At 45.0% G+C, this 17500-nt stretch overlaps 1 protein-coding gene across 1 annotated transcript in view; it reads right to left on the minus strand.

Moving 5' to 3' along the window:
* Positions 1-17500, minus strand: part of LOC110170326 (voltage-dependent T-type calcium channel subunit alpha-1I-like) — a 475861-nt gene that overhangs the window by 13087 nt on the left and 445274 nt on the right. Inside the window, exon 40 of the mRNA XM_055158519.1 lies at positions 9519-9741. Coding sequence (XP_055014494.1) covers positions 9519-9741 — 223 coding nt within the window. The remainder of the gene's footprint in view (positions 1-9518; positions 9742-17500) is intronic.

Genomic DNA, 17500 nt, shown 5'->3' on the forward strand with positions numbered 1-17500 from the left:
CCTCTTCCTCCTCTTCTTTCTCTTTCTTCTCTTCCTTTTGCCCCTCTTTTCCCTCCTGCTTCTCCTCATCTTCTTTCTCTCCCTCCTTTTCCTACTGCTTCTCCGCTTTCTCCTCTTCCTCCTCCTTTTCCTCTTCATCCTCTTTTTCCTCCTCTTTCCTCCAGGGTTTTCAAACTCAAATCTGGAAATCTGCAGAGTTTATCTTTGTAAAACTGGAAACGTCGTGTACAGGGAAACATTAAAGCTGCATTGAGGAACTTTTCTCATGGAGGTTCTGCCATTTGCTTTCACATTCAAACTGCACAAATCTCTGTTTATGCAAATACTTCACTCTGTTTCTTAGCAGGAGCGAGTGATACTTGACGTTACATTAAACCAGGGGAGTTAAACTCATGTTGTTCCGGGGGTCGTGTCCAACCGACTTTGATCCAAAGTGTCCGGATCAGAAAACTCATGTCATATAAACCCCAAAAATAACAATAAGTTCAAATATTTGTGCAGAGAAACACAAATCTATTACAGAAATCTTTTTTAATTGATGAACTCTTTCTTTTACTAAATATTATAATATTATGAACAACCTGAAACTTTAAGAAAAATAATACAATTTCAACACAAAGTTTTAACATGAACTTGTCTGTAAACAGAATAAGTCCATTTTTGTTGTAAAATCCTGCACTCGGCTCCACTTTTCTCATGTTGGACATTTTTCTGATGAGGGTGTCACGGTCAACAGTCAAAACGATCGTCCTTTAAGAGCGTTTGGAAAGAGACAAGTCTTCATTTGTGCTGCTCTGGTGGGAGGGGCCACGTACAGAGACGCTGGAGACGCTGCTGTGATAAACACCACAGAAAATTAACACGATTTTAATAGAAAATATCATTAAAATATTTTAGTAGAAAATCAACCGAGGGCCAGATTAAAGGTCTTGGAGGGCCGGATCTGGCCCCCGGGCCGTATGTTTGACACCCCTGGTTTAAATGATTTCACTGATAGCGCTGATTTATTCTTAATCACAAAAACACTGGACATGAGGTCGAGTTGTTTATGTTATAATTTGGTGTTTTGGTTCAAGTCAGTTCTCCAATCAGAAAACAGAATGAGCCTCACATGACTCTCTCGTTTGGGTTGCCAGGTTCAACGCTGAAATCCAGTTGGTTAGAACTTCAAATGCCTCTGATCTGAATGAGCTCTACCTAAACCCCAGCACCTTCACCAGCCTTGAGTCAGCGCTAGTGCAGCCTTTTAATAGAATTAAAATATTTTAGTAGAAAACCAGCCGAGGGCCAGATTAAAGGTCTTGCAGGGCCGGATCTGGCCCCCGGGCCGTATGTTTGACACCCCTGAATTAAACTTTCTCGGGCTCCATATTTTCCCGCCTGTTACAAAACTAATGTCACGGTAAAGAATAAAACAGAAGGAACTCGTTCACTCAGACTGATTCTACAAATCAAATTAAAAATTGATTTCATGATGTGGATGGAGTTTGTTGGTTGAAGATTTGGTGATGGAGCAGATTTATGAAGCTGCTGGAGAAAACATTTACACAGAAAAACTTTAACCAAAAATTCGACAAACCAAACCTAGAAGAACTTTTAAATCTTAACTTTTTGGTTTATGACAGAACCAAAGTCTGAGAAAGAAGCAGCATCATCACGGTTTTGTTCACCTCCACAAAATGTCATATCGTGAAAATATCGTAACGAGAAATTTGGATTTGTGGAAATGAAATCGAGTTTGAAATGTGAGTTTCGGGATGAAGCTGACCTGTGATCCTGGAGCTCTGTGGTTGGCCCCCGGGGACCGGAGCGAGGCCCAGGACGAGGCCCAGGACGAGGCGGAGTGAGGCCCACACGGAGCTCTGGGGCCCGGGCCGAGGCAGGAGCGAGGACCTGGACCTGGACCTGGACCTGGACCTGACCTGAACCTGAACCTGGACCTGGACCTGGACCTGAACCTGACCTGGACCTGGAGCCGACGCCGGGTGGAAGAAATCTACAGGGAGAGAAAAGAACCCCACAGAAGAACCACAGACCACTGGAGGAGAAGAGAGAGAGGGATGATGGAGAGGAGGAGAGGAGAGAGAGAAAGAGAAAGAGGGAGAGGGAGAGAGGAGAGAAGGGAGAGAGGGAGGAGAGAGAGAGGAAAGAAAGAGAAAGCATACAGAAAGAGTGAGAGGAGGGGAGGAGAGAGACGAGAGAGAGGAAAGAGAGAGAAAAGAGAAAGAGAAAGGAGAGAGAGGAGGGAGAGAGGAGATAGAGAGAGGGAAGAGAGGAAGGAGAGAGTGAGGAGCGAGAGGAAAAAGAGAGAGGAGAGAGAGAGGAGGAGGAAAGAGGAGAGAGAGAGGGAGGAGAGAGAGAGGAGGAGAGAAAGAGGGCGAGGAGGGCAAGGGGGAGAGGGAGAGAGGAGGGAGGAGAGGAACGGGGAGAGAGAGGAGGGAGAGAGAAGGAGAGGAAGAAGGAGGGGAAGGAGGAGAGGAGGAGAGAAAGGAGGAGAGAGAGAGAGAGGAGAGGGGTAGAGAGGAGGAGGAGAGAAAGAGGGAGAGGAGGGAGAGGGGGACAGGGGGGAGAGAGGGAAGAGAGAGAGGAAGGAGGGGAGGAGAGAGACGAGAGAGTAGCAAGAGGAAAGAGAGAGAAAAGGAGAAAGAGAAAGGAGAGTGAGGAGGGAGAGAGGCGATAGAGAGGGAAGAGGGAGAGGAGAGTGAGGAGCGAGAGGAAAAAGAGAGAGAAGAGAGAGGGACGAGAGAGGAGGGAAAGAGGAGAGAAAAGAGGGATGAGGAGGGCAAGGGGGAGAGGGAGAGAGGAGGGAGGAGAGAAGGAGAGGAAGGAGGAGAGAGAGGAGAGGGGGAGAGAGGGAGGAGATAGAGGAAAGAAAGAGAAAGCATACAGAAAGAGTGAGAGGAGGGGAGGAGAGAGACGAGAGGGGAGAAGAGAGAGAGAGAGGAGAGGAAAGAGAGAGGATGAAAGAGAACGAGGGAAAGGGGGAAAGTAGAAAGAGGAGAGAGAAAGGAGAGAGAATTGGAGAGAGAGAGAAAGAGAGGGAGAGGGAGAGAGGAGAGAGAGAGGGAAGAGAGAGAGGGAGGAGAGAAGAGAGGTGAAGAGGGAGAGAGAATGAAGAGAGAGAGGGGAGAGAAGAGGAGGAGGAGAGGAGAGAGAACAGAGAAGAGAAGAGAGAAGAGAGAGAGAGAGGGAAAGAGGAGGGAAAGGAGGGCAAGGGGAGAGAGGGAGAGAGGGAGAGGACGAGGGAGAGAGAGAGAGAGAGAGAGGAAAGAGAGGAGAGAGAGAGGAAGAAAGAGAAAGAGAGGTAGGAGAGAGAGAGAGGGAGAGAGGAGAGAAGAGAGGAGGAGAGGAGAGAGAGAGAGAGAGAGGAGAGAGAAAGGAGGAAGAGAGAGAGGGAGAGAGAAGAGAAAGAGACGGGGAGGGGAAGGGGAAGAGGGAGAGAAAAGAGAGGAGAAAAAGAGAGGAGATGGATGGTGTAGCGAGGGATGAGAAAGAGAGAGAGAGAGTGAAGTGGGGAAGAGGAGAAAAGGAGGGATGACAGTGACAAATAGAGGGTGTAGAGATCAACGACAGAAAGAGAGAGAGAGAGAAAGACGTAGATAAGAGAAAAGAGGGAAAGATAGAGAGAATAAAAGAGGAGGGAGAGAAAGAGAAGGACAAAAGACGAGGGTCACTCAGCTGCACTTTTTATTGAAAGAATTTAAAAACAAAACTTCAAATCGTTTCATTTTGTCACAAGAGGAAACACAACTTTTACTCGAGTAACAGCACAAACACTACTCGAGTAGAAGTAAAAGTACGCGGATACAGACGTGGATTTTCCGTGTTTGACTTTGTTCAAAAACTCCTCAAACAAACATCAGCGGAGAAAAAAAACACAAACGTCCGAGTATTTTGAGTTTGGACTGAAATGAAAAGAGAAATGTTTAGTTTTTTTTGTTTTTTGTTTTGTTTTTAATCGCCGTAAATTTCAGAATAACGACAGATTTATTTGTTTAATTAAAATATTTTCGGTGTTAAAACGTCTCGTGGACAAAACGAAACGACACTGGGAGTTTCACGCTGCAGAGTTTGAACAGAAATCCAAAAATAACTCCAGAAGATGAAGTGATGACAAGAGCACAAAGAAAACTCTCTCTCTCTTTCTTTCTCTCTCTCTTCTACTTCATTTCTCTTCCTCCCTCTCTCTCTTTTTTTTTTTTTTTGCTTGATTTCTTCCTCTTCCACTTCTCTCTCTCCTTCTCTTCTCCCCCTTCTAATTTCTCATGTCGCCCCCTCTCTTCTTCCTCCTCCTCCTCCTCTTCTATTTCTGTCTTTCTCTCCGTCTGACCCCTGTCCTGTCCTTATCTCTCTCTCTCTCTCTTCTCTTCCTTCCTCTCTCTCCTCTCTTCTTCTCTTCCTCTCTCTCTCCCTCTCTTCTTCCTCCTCTCTCTCCCTTTCTTCTTCCTTCTTTCTCCCTCTCTTCTTCTTCCTTCTCTCTCTCTCTCTCCCTTTCTTCTTCTCTTTCTCTCTCCTTCTCTCTCCCTCTCTTCCTTTTCTCTCTCTCCCTTTCTTCTTTCTTCTTCTCTCTTCTCTCCCTTTATTCTTCTTCTCTCTTCTCTCTCTCTCTCTCTCCTCTCTCTCTCTCTCTCTCTCTCTCTTCTCTCTCTCTCTCTCCTTCTCTCTCTCTTCTCTCTCTCTCTCTTCTTCTTCCTTCTCTCTCTCTTCTCTCTCTCTCTCTCTCTCTCTCTCTCTCTTCTTTCTTCTCTCTCTCTTCCTTCTCTCTCTCCCTTTCTTCTTCCTTCTCTCTCTCCCTCGTTCTCTTCCCCTCTCTTCTTCCTTCTCTATACCTCTCTCCCTCTTCCTCTCTCTCCATCCTTTTCTCCCTTTCTTCCTCCTTCTGTCTCTCTCTCCCTCTCTTCCTTCTTCTCTCTCTTTCCCTCCTTCTCCGTCTCACTCTCTTCCACCTTCTTCTCTCTCCCTCTCTCTCTCTCTCTCTCTCTTCTCTCTCTCCCTCTCTCCTCTTCTCTCTCCTCTCTTCTCTCTCCTCTCTCTTTCTCTTTCTCTCTCTTACAGTGGTCACATTAGTGTCGTTCCTGTCTCCTCCCTTCTCTCCTCTCTCCCTCCTCTCTTTCTCTCTCTCCTCTCTGTCTCCCTCCTCTCTTCCTCTTCCCTCTCTCTTTCTCTCCGTCTGTCAGTGACCACATTAGGTTCATTCTTGTCTCCCGTCCTCCCTCTCTTCCTCTCCCTCTCTTCCTCTTCCTCTCTTCCTCTTCCTCCTTCCTCTCTTCCTCTCCCTCCTTCTTCTCTTCCTCTCTTCCTCCTTCTTCTCGTCCTCTCCCTCTCTTCCTCCTTCTTCTCTTCCTCTCCCTCCTCCCTCTCTCCTTCCTCTCTTCTCTTCTTCTCTTCCTCTCTCTCTCCCTCCTCTTTCCTCCTTCTTCTCTTCCTCCTCTCTCCTCCCTTCTTCTCTCTTCCTCTCTTCCTCCTTCTTCCTCTCTTCCTCCTCCCTCTCTTCTCTCTCTTCTCTCTCTTCTCTCCTCTTCTCCTCTCCTTCTTCTCTTCCTCTCCCTCTCTCCCTCTCTCTCTCTCTCCTCTCTCCCTCTCTCTCTCTCTCCTCTCTCTCTCTCTCTTTCTCTCTCTCTGTCAGTGATCACATCAGGTTTGTTCCTGTCTCCTCTCCTCCCTCTCTCTTCTCTCTCTCTCTTCTCTCTCTCTTCCTCCTCCTCTTCTCTTTCTCTCCGTCTGTCACTGATCACATCAGGTTCGTTCCCGTCTTTTCTAACGAACTCTTTTAATTGCTCCAGACTCGTCGGACTCGTCGCTCGTCCTTGTGTCAAAGTCGATCAAACCGAGGCTCTGATTAAGTCAATGATAACCTCAGTGTCGCCTGAAGTCACGTTTTAAACCAGATGCCCCGCAGACAGAGGTCACACACACACACACACACACACACGCACACACACACACACACACACACACACACACACACACACACACACACACACACACACACACACACGTATCCCGCTGAGCTTAAGCCGCACTCTGAACATCGACCGTGGTTATGTAAAGAACAGAGCTTCTTTAATCCACGTTTAAAGTCCAAGTCACACGTTTTCATGTTTGTCTAATTATCGCTTTGATTGGCGGGACTGAACCGAGAACTAGAGTGTCTTGCCCGTGGACTGCGTAAAGAAGAGGACAAAGTGTGTGTGTGTGTGTGTGTGTGTGTGTGTGTGCGTGTGTGTGTGTGTGTGTGTGAGACGTCGCCCACAGCGTTTCATATTTGAAATTCTGACTGTGAGGATCATAACGACCAAAGAAAAAGGCTGTGCAAATAACTGAAGTTTGATTTGTGTGTCAAATTATCTCCAAACTCATATAATCGAGATGAAATGATTTATGTGCCGGCGACAGTGTTGGGAGTAACAGATTACATGTACCAGAGTAATCAGAGTACAAATGATGAGTAACTGTATTCAGTTACAGTTACTGTTTCAGTGAGTGGGAATTGGATTACAGTTACTTTGTTGAAATAAATGGATTACACAGAGGGATTTTACTGTTTTCACATTTTGGGCTATTCCCTTCTTTTTTTTTTCTTTCGGTAACTCCACTCATTGCAGGACACTGAATCAGGTTTAAAACCAGGACCAAACCAGGACCAAAACCAGGTCTAAACTAGGTCTAAACTAAGACTAAACCAGGACTAAAACCAGGTCTCAAACAGGATCTAACAGGACTAAATCCTGCTGTGTGGACGTGTCTCCTCGTCTTCTATCAATAATATTTTTAATTTGGTTCAATAAAGTCTGGACTTTTTATTTTTTTTTATCAGACAAAACAAAAAAAAATCTCGGCCTCTATTGTCGATGCGGCTGCTCGGAGCTGTGGGCGTAAGGTCTGTGGTGCCTGTTGCGGCGGCAACCCCAGAACCCGGTGGTGGACACCGGAAGTAAGGGATGCTGTCAAGCTGAAGAAGGAGTCCTATCGGGCCTTGCTGGCTCGGGGGACTCCTGAGGCAGCTGACGGGTACCGGCGGGCCAAGCGTGCTGCAGCCCGTGTGGTCGCAGAGGCAAAAACTCGGAGAAGGACTATCGGACGGCCTCAAAGAGATTCTGGCAAACCGTCCGGCGCCTCAGGAGGGGGAAGAAGTTCTTCACCAACACTGTTTACAGTGCGGGGGGAGAGCTGCTGACCTCGACTGGGGACGTTGTCCGGCGGTGGAAGGAATAACTTTGAGGATCTCCTCAATCCCACCATCACGTCCTCCGAGGAGGAGGCCGAGGCTGGGGACTCGGAGGCGGACTCATCCATCACCCTGGCCGAAGTCACTGAGGTGGTTGGCAAGCTCCTTGGTGGCAAGGCTCCGGGATTGGATGAGATCCGTCCTGAGTACCTGAAGTCTCTGGATGTTGTGGGTGTCTTGGCTGACACGCCTCTTCAACATCGCGTGGCGGTCGGGGACAGTGCCTCTGGACTGGCAAACTGGGTGGTGGTCCCTCTGTATAAGAAGGGGGACCGGAGGGTGTGTTCCAACTATAGGGGGATCACACTTCCTCAGCCTTCCCGGTAAGGTCTATGCCAGGGACTGGAGAGGAGAATCCGGCCGATAGTCGAACCTCGGATTCAGGAGGAGCAGTGTGGTTTTCGTCCAGGTCATGGAACACTGGACCAGCTCTACACTCTCCATCGGTGCTCGAGGGTTCATGGGAGTTTGCCCAACCAGTCCACATGTGTTTTGTGGATCTGGAGAAGCATTCGACCGTGTCCCTCATGGTGTCCTGTGGGGGTGCTCTGGGAGTATGGGGTCCGGGGCCCTTTGCTAAGGGCTGTCCGGTCCCTGTATGACCGGAGCAGGAGCTGTGTTCATTGCCGGCAGTAAGTCAGACCTGTTCCCGGTGCATGTTGGACTCCGCCAGGGCTGCCCTTTGTCACCGGTTCTGTTCATTGTGTTTATGGACAGAATTTCTAGGTGCAGTCAGGGGCCGGAGGGGGTCCGGTTTGGGGACCACAGGATTTCATCTCTGCTGTTTGCGGACGATGTTGTTCTGTTGGCTTCATCAGACCAGGACCTGCAGTGTGCACTGGGGCGGTTTGCAGCCGAGTGTGAAGCGGCTGGGATGAAGATCAGCTCTTCTAAGTCTGAGGCCATGGTTCTCGACTGGAAAAAAGGCATCTTGCCCTCTCCGGGTGGGTGGAGAGTCTCTGCCTCAAGTGGAGGAGTTCAAGTATCTCGGGGTCTTGTTCTCGAGTGAGAGGAGGACGGAGTGTGAGATTGACAGGTGGACAGGTGCAGCTTCGGCAGTGATGCGGTCGCTGTATCGGACCGTTGTGGTGAAGAGGAGCTGAGTCGAAAGGCGAAGCTCTCGATTTACCGGTCAGTCTTCGTTCCTACTCTCACCTCTGGTCATGAGCTCTGGGTAGTGACCGAAAGGACGAGATCACAGATACAAGCGCTTGAAATGAGTTTCCTCCGCAGGGCGTCTGGGCGTCTCCCTTAGAGACAGGGTGAGGAGCTCAGTCACACGGGAGGAGCTCAGAGTAGAGCCGCTGCTCCTCCACGTCGAGAGGAGCCAGTTGAGGCTCGGGCGTCTGTTCTGATGCCTCCTGGACGTCTCCCTCGGGAGGTGTTCCGGGCATGTCCCACCGGGAGGAGGCCCCGGGGAAGACCCAGGACACACTGGAGGGACTATGTCTCTCGGCTGGCCTGGGAACACCTCGGGGTCCCCCTGGAGGAGCTGGAGGACGTGTCTGGGGTGAAGGAAGTCTGGGAGTCCCTGCTTAGGCTGCTGCCCCCGCGACCCGGTGGACGAAAATGGATGGATGGATGGATGATCAGACAAAACTTCTTATGTGAAGATTTCCTCGTCTTTGTTTCTCTACAGCAAATCAAGTAATCCAAAGTATTCAGATTACATTACTCACTTTAAGTAATTTAATGGATTATGTTACAAACTACATTTTGTTGTATGTAATCTGTAATCTGTAGGGGATTACATTTTAAAAGTAACTTTCCCAACACTGGCCGGCAAAAGTGAGGACTGGGGTGTGACAACTGTGGTTTTGTGAGGATTCACCTGGACTATAAATGCTACTTTCTTTTTTTCATGGTTTGGGTGTTTAAAGTGAAATCGAGCAGTAGAAAGAAAGTTTGGAGCGAGCGAGAAATCTGTGAGAGACTGACGGAAAGTGGGGATGGAGAACACAGCTTCACGGCAACCAGGACGGTGCGACATGAAACTCTCCTGAAGTCACTGGACGGACAAAGCCTGGACGTCAGTGACACTGAAACCATCCTGTCGGGATTCAGAAAGACCGAAATAATTCTAACTGGAACTGATGCTGAGTCTGACGACAGCGACACAGAAGAGGAAGCGGTGCTCCGTGTTGAAAAGTAAAATTAGCAGCATGACATCGTAATGTTTTGGTGTGAAGGTAATTTTGTTAATATGAGTTTGAGAAAGTTTCAGGGACTTTGAAAAACACAGATATTTTTTGAAGAAGAAGAAGAATTATTGAGAGTATTGAATGATTACCTCTGCACGTCTCTGGACTGTCTGTGGTTTGTGTGCCCCTCTCTGAGTCCCCCGAGATCCTCCTCTCCACCCGGGCCTGGACCGAGTCTCCGGGCTGGTCTCTGGTCTGGATTAAGTCTCTGGTCTGGACTCCCTCGTCTGAGCTGCCGGAGTTGGACCGTAGACCACAGAAGGTCCTCTGTCCTGGACGCTCGTCTGAGCTCTGAGAGTCACTGCTGCCTCTCTGTCGAACACAAACACAAACACAAACACAAACATAAACACAAACACAAACAAACATAAACATAAACACAAACATAAACACAAACATAAACATAAACACAAACACAAACATAAACATAAACACAAACATAACACAAACACAACACAACAAACAAAACACAAACACAAACACAACACAAACACAAACATAAACAAACACAACATAAACACAACACAAAACAAACACAAACACAAACACAAACATAAACATAAACACAAACACAAACATAAACACAAACACAAACACAAACATAAACACAAACATAAACATAAACATAAACACAAACACAAACACAAACACAAACATAAACATAAACATAACACAAACACAAACACAAAACACAAAAACACAAACACAAACACAAACATAAACACAAACACAAACATAAACACAAACATAAACATAAACACAAACACAAACACAAACATAAACACAAACATAAACACAACATAAACACAAACACAAACATAAACACAAACATAAACACAAACACAAACATAAACACAAACACAAACAAAACACACAATAAACAAAACATCAACACAAACACAAACACAAACATTAAAGAGGGAGTATTCGACTACAAAGGGGGTTGGCTCTAAAACAAATCATATTTAGATCATCATGTTACATTTTATTGTTTTGACAATGTTTATATATATATATATATATATATATATATAATATATATATATATATATATATATATATATATATATATATATATATATATATATATATATATATATATACAGTAGGCGTGGGATGCAATAATTATGATTTATTATTTACAAAGAAAATAATCCATTCAAAATGTTTAAGCATTTTATCACAGTTTGCCAAACAAGGTGGAAAGTTTGTCATTGCACCATGTCGCTGTACGACAATTATACCCACACACACAGTTCTGACTCCAACAACAGTGGAGTGTGAAAACCTCTGCGTCTGCTGGACAGGAAATTTCTATTCAAAAGCTGCCCTGATAGAGGCGCTGACAAAGGCGTTGTTTATTGCAAACTGTGCACAGAAGAGTTTTCACATCACAGAAGCAGCTCAGCCCCACGACACTATTCACACACTAAACATGTGACAGAACAGAACCTGCTGCAGCTGTGGGCAGGAGAATCTGTGTGTCGTTCGTTCATTCTTTTTTCAATATAAAACCAAAAATAAGAAAACGAAATAACAACTGTTTTCGTCTTTATTTGTCTCCAAAACCAAAATGAAAAAACGGATAATGATTCCTTTTTTCAGTTTTCGATTTTGTGTTTAAATGAAGAATGGAAAAAACGGATAACGACCCGTTTACGTGACTTCAGTGACTGTGATGCCGGATTTTACACCACATACGGACTGAACCAGGACTGATCCAGGTCCGAGACCAGACCAGGACCAGACCGGGACCAGAGCGGGACTGAGACCGAGACCAGTGGTCCGAGTGGTTCCGTGTCATCGTCTGCGCGCTGGTTCCGTGTGGGGAAAGTGAGAATGTTCTGTGGACTGCAGGTCTGGACGGGCTGCTCCAGTCCTCCACACTCAAGAACCACGACTGGTTCCGAGGTGGAGCAAAACAAAATATTCTGTAGAGGACCGAGCTTCAATCAGAGGGTGAGAGAGACACCACCGTGGAAGGTGAGAAACACATTTTTTTTTTTTATTTTATGTATATTTCTGGTACCAAATGATCCACAATGTACATTTTTACATTTTTATATTCAACTTCCACTGATACTATAATCTAAATTAATTATTTTTTATGTTAATTAAGAGAAACTGATGTTTCAGCTCAGATTTAAGTCTTCTGCAGACACTAAACCTCAGAGTCTTGGTGGGTCCAGTAAACATCAAAAGAATTTCATGAAATTTCTCATGGAATTTTACATTGTATTTAATTTTACTTTGCAAGTGTAAAAAATTGATACAAGGTACAGATTGATTTCCAAACTGTTTTAAAAAGTTGGGCAATTGAAGTTCTCTAATAGAGCCGCATGTAAAACACCCACTTTACTGCAAAGTATCGACAGGACAGACGACAGAAACAGTGAAAAGGACATTAGAAAGTTAATGCAGTGTGTAATTGAGTCGGTTTGGTTGGAGAAATATAACAGAGGACGGAGCTCGTCACTAATGCGACTGTTCAGGAAAACATTTGTGCATTTTTCTGATAAAAACACAACATCATTTACTGACAGAAGCGTTTAAAGAAGCGACGTGAGCTCATCTGGAAATCTGATTATGTAAATCAAATCTAAAACAGTCAAAAATCAAGATTAAATTCCAGCTCTGGTACACGCACATATGTTTTTTACGACGTTGTCTTGTACTAAATAAATGAGCAGGTCCCAGGTGGAGCTGCGAGGACCGCGTTTCCCAGCATGCCTCGGTGCGCCCGTGGAGGAGGCAGGTGTTGTAATCAGCCTTAAGCGTGTAAACAGTGATTAATACAGATTAGCAGAAATGGAAGAGGTGGAGGAGCCAGACTTTTAATGGGCCTAATGTGGAAGTGTAATAAGACGTGGAGGATGAACCGAAGACGGCGCCGTGTTGTTTTCGGAGACCTGCGCTCGCCGGGCGTCATGACAAGTTTTTTTTTTTTTCTTTCGCATCACTCCCTCAATAGGATCTCAAATTATATTACATAAATTAATAAGCAATTTATAAAAGGAAAACAGAAAGAAAACAATAGCCACGTTTACATGATGTTTGTTCATTCCGAATTAATTGTTCTGAATGAAATCGTTCGGAATTAAAATATTTTCCGTCGAGTTTACATGGAAATAATAATTTGGAATTGAGGTTTACATGGAAAACCTCGTTAAATCGTCTTTATTTAAATCTGCTCAGAGTCTGAAAGGTTCTGATTGGACAGAGACGCCAACGTATTTACTAGAGCCAAACCGATATATCGACTGGATGATATGGGCACTTGGAAACATATCAGGACTAAGTCTACGTTCAGACTGCAGGGCTTAACGCTCAATTCAGATTTTTTTTGTGAAATCCGATGTTTTTTCGAGGTCGTTCACATTTCCAGTTAAATGTGACTTGTATGTGACTCCAGTGTGAACATTAAACGGCCCAAAAGTGTCCCACATGTGACACTGGAGACACGACGACGTCAACCTCAGCGAGCGTCTCTGTGTTTACAGAAGTTGTCCAAACATGGACGCAGCATCGAGCACCTGGAGATTTTAAAGTTCCTCTCGTACCGGAGCCACAACATGAACAACTGACTTGTTTTAAGGAGGAGATTGAGAAGGAGAAGGACGAGGTTTTTGGTCGTGGTGTTTTGTGGTGAGTGGTGATGTGCTTCACTTCAGTCACACAGAGTTCAGTAACAATTTTCTCCTACTTCAGCGCAGAATAGTGACGTTTGTGTCTTGTTGATAACGTGTAGGTGGATGAATGAATTTGACCGTTCACTGAAGTTCACATGTCAAAGATCAGAATCAGTTCAGACTGTGTCAGACCGAAGTCACATGTCAAAAGATCAGATACAGTCCGGTTAAGCAAAAAAATGGATGGACAGAGGGCCTTAGTATAAAGCAGAATGAGCATCTGACACACAGTTACAGTGAGGAAGAGCATCACTCAGAGAAGCAAGAGATCAGACGCATTCAGACTGAAGTCACACGTCAAAAATCAGATATGTATCAGTTTCAGGAGCACAGATCCAAGTGTCCTGGGTCACATTTGAACAAATCAGATCTGTGTGGTTCAGACTGACATTAAAAGATCAGATACAGGAACACAGGGGCCAAAAAATCTGATTTGGGTCACTTCAGGTGCAGTGTGAACGCAGCCTAAGACGACGTTTACACTGAAACGAATCACCATATCGGAATTTGCGTCCAGACACGTCGTTTCTGTGTCTGCAAGCCTTCCCTATCCACACAGCTTTGAGCATATTTGTTTACGTTTTACAGAAACAAAACTTAAAACCGCATGACTCATTTGCAAAACAGTTCGCTCCTTGTGCACACACGGACACAAACACCATCCAAACTTTTTTCCCGCAGTGGTTCTGATGATAATTGCGACGCAGTTGGAGAATTGTCTCGTCACGCTTTACGTCTGTCGGCCGAGGAGGAGAAGGGAAGAGTGTCGGAGAAGGAGGAAGAAGACAAAGTGAGTGTGAGGCTGTTCTACCTCAGCCCACTCCCACATCCTGCTCACAAATCCAGAGAGACGTGGAGGAAAGTCCCAAGACACGACTGGTGGAGCCGGATCGAAGGACGAGACAATGAGCATGAACTGAACCACCGACATTATTTTTAAGAAGATTACCGTATTTTCTGCACTATTAGTCGCTCTGGATTATAAGACGTCATTAAATGGTCTATTTTTGAACTTTTTTCACAAATAAACGTTGTGGGACTTTAAAGGAAACACAACAGTGTGACGGGTGAGTGGTTTTGTTTGTTTGCTGCGTTCACGGTGACCAGTGTCGAGGAGTAACAGATTACATGTACAAATGATGAGTAACTGTATTCAGTTACAGTTACTGTTTCAGTGAGTGGTAATTGGATTACAGTTACTTTGTTGAAATAAATGGATTACACAGAGGGATTTTACTGTTTTCACATTTTGGGCTAAATCCTTTTTTTTTTTTTATTCCACTCATTGCCAGACACTAAACTAAAACCAGGACTAAAACCAGACTAAAACCAGGTCTAAACCAGGTCTAAACCAGGTCTAAAACCAGGTCTAAAACCAGGACTAAAACCAGGACTAAAACCAGGACTAAACCAGGACTAAAACCAGGTAAAACCAGGACTAAAACCAGGTCTTAACCAGGTCTAAACCAGGTCTAAACCAGGTCTTAACCAGGTCTAAAACCACCAGGTCTAAAACCAGGACTAAAACCAGGTCTAAAACCAGGTCTAAACCAGGTCTAAAACCAGATCTAAAACCAGAAACCAGGTCTAAACCAGGTCTAAACCAGGTCTTAACCAGGTCTAAAACCACCAGGTCTAAAACCAGGTCTAAACCAGGTCTAAAACCAGGTCTAAACCAGGTCTAAACCAGGTCTTCTAAACCAGGTCTAAAACCAGATCTAAAACCAGGTCAGTCTAAACCAGGTCTAAACCAGGATTTAACTGGACTGAATCCTGCTGTGTGGACGTGTTTCTTCGTTTTCTATCAATAATATTTTTTATTTTGGTTCTGTAAAATCTGGGCTTTTTATTTTCTTTTATCAGACAAAACTTCTTATGTGAAGATTTCCTCGTCTTTGTTTCTCTACAGCAAATCAAGTAATCCAAAGTAATCAGATTACATTACTCACTTTAAGTAATTTAATGGATTATGTTACAAACTACATTTTGGGGTGTGTAATCTGTAATCTGTAGGGGATTACATTTTAAAAGTCACCTTCCCAACACTGACGGTGACTCTGGGTTTGTTCAGTTGTGGCGTGTAGGGAGTAGTGTCTGTCGCTGGATTGTCGGCGTGTTCGCGGTGACTCAGTTGTTCAGTCGTGTCTAGAAGCGGCACGTCGCGCTCGTCGCTTTTTCGGTTCGTTCCTCCGTTCCGTTCCTCGTCGGCGTGGAGTGATGAGTGTGTCTGTGGGTGTGTTTCTCTGTGCGGTCGCTGTCTGCTCCGTGTGTGTTTGTGTCTTTGTAGTTTACTGAAGTCGTGCTGGGACACCCGAGTGGATTCGTGTATGGGGCGCTCTGGATTGTGGCGCGCAAAGTCGTTTTTTGATGAGGTTGGAGGCTTAAGAGCGCGACCTATATCCCGGAAAATACGACAAACATTTACATGATCCAGGAATAAATTAATTTGGCGTTAAATTTGGAATAAACCGCCCACTTACTTTGGAATTAAGTCTTTACGTGGTCTTTTTTAAAGCAGAATAAATTTTTATTCAGAATTAAATGGCAAAAACGTGGCAAATGACGTCTTTTTTATTTATTAAGTTAGACACATTTTTAAAACACAAATGAAGAGGCACTTTATAAAAGGAAAAAGGAAAGAATACAATGACATTTAGATGAAGAAAACCAGGCTATTTTCTCAGTTTTCCCAGAGTTTGTCAGAGTTACTATCACCAAGAGAGCCCAAAGGAAGTCTTACAAATTAACTATTTTATTGCAATTTCTTTCTTGCAACTTATTTATTCCAATTTTTATATTTTTTACTCTTTGTTACTGTATTATATTGTGATGTGTGGGCGACTGTGTCCAAGTAATTTCCCTGGTGGATCAGTAAAGTTTGTCTAAGTCTAAGTTTGGGCGCTTTGACAGTTTTAAAATTCTAAAAATTTCATGTTGTGAAAATAGAGAAGAATCCTACAAAATCCAGCCGTGGTGAAAGCTGTGGATGTCCTGCCTAAACAAGAGCAGTTTAAATTCCCAGAAGTTGCAGTACCTGGAGCGGCCACTAGTCAAACCAGGACAGAGGGGAGTGTCTTAAACAGGTTTTATTATTTAGAGATATCACAGTAATATGTGACTCCAGCTCCAACACTGGTGAAGCTGTATGTTTCATTTTAAGAGCCGTTAAAGCCCTGGTCACCTAGTGCCTCCGCTCAATTCCATTTCTCTCCAGGAACTAGATCAGGAATCGGAATACAGTAGATGGAAGTGCGAGTCCAGGCACCAGCCAATCAGCAAAGAAACAAACATTCTGTGTTGGCAACGATTCCCGAGATCGAGGATTTAAAGAGAAGCAAAGAGAATGTTTGGTGAATTTTGTCAAGGAGAAAGACGTTATTGTCCTTCTTCCTACGGGATTTGGGAAAAGCTTAATATACCAGTTAGTCCCGTTAGCGGCGCATTACATACGTCACGACCAAACAGCAGCGCTTGGTTAAATGATAAAAAGTACCTGGATACCGTCGAGCAAACAAATCCTAATGCTGTGAGGTCAGACTGTTTCTACGAAGTGAAACCGGCTGATGAATCAGGCTATTAAACTCCCCCTCGAAGCTTTACTCCGCTCCTAAGCAAAATCTAATAAATCCTCCAGAGCGGGCAGTGCTCTTTGTGTTGGGGGACGTGGCTCTGGAGCGATGATTGACAGTCAACCGACAGCCACAACCATCCAACACGGCACAGACCGCTGTGCTCCAGACATTTGTGCTCGGATCGCGCCGTTTCCCTTTTCTCCAAATACGGCGGGACATGGCGGTGCCCGGTCGAGGCGGGACAGAGAGGGGCTCCTCACGTCCCACCCGTAGACACCGGTGTCTGCGCTCGTCATGCAATAACCTGCATCTGACTCATCAGCGCCATTAGTCCAACTCGAAAACTCAAATGTCTTGGACATAGTTTATCCTAAAGAGGCTGTTACAGACAAGACTGATTCATCAGCCGGTTTCACTTCGTAGAAACCGTGTGACCTTGCAGCATTAGGATTTGTTTGCTCGACGGTAGACAGGTACTTTTTTTATTTAACCAAGCGCTGCTGTTTGGTCGTGACGTATGTAATGCGCCGCTAACGGGACTAACTGGTGTATTAAGCTTTTCCCAAATCCTGTAGGAAGAAGGACAATAACGTCTTTCCCCTTGATAAAATTCACCAAACATTCTCTTTGTTCTGACTTTAAATCCTCGATCTCGGGAATCGTTGCCAACACAGAATGTCTGGCTCTTCGCTGATTGGCTGGTGCCCGAACTCGCACTTCCGGGGTTTTTGTAAACCATCTAGTGTATTTTGATTCCTGACCTTGTCGCTGGACAGAAATGAAATTGACAGGAGGCACTAGGTGGTGCCA

The sequence above is a fragment of the Boleophthalmus pectinirostris genome, unplaced genomic scaffold (genome assembly GCF_026225935.1).
Source record: "Boleophthalmus pectinirostris isolate CB_2022bp ecotype Guang Dong unplaced genomic scaffold, ASM2622593v1 HiC_scaffold_22, whole genome shotgun sequence".
Taxonomy (NCBI): Eukaryota; Metazoa; Chordata; class Actinopteri; order Gobiiformes; family Gobiidae; genus Boleophthalmus; species Boleophthalmus pectinirostris.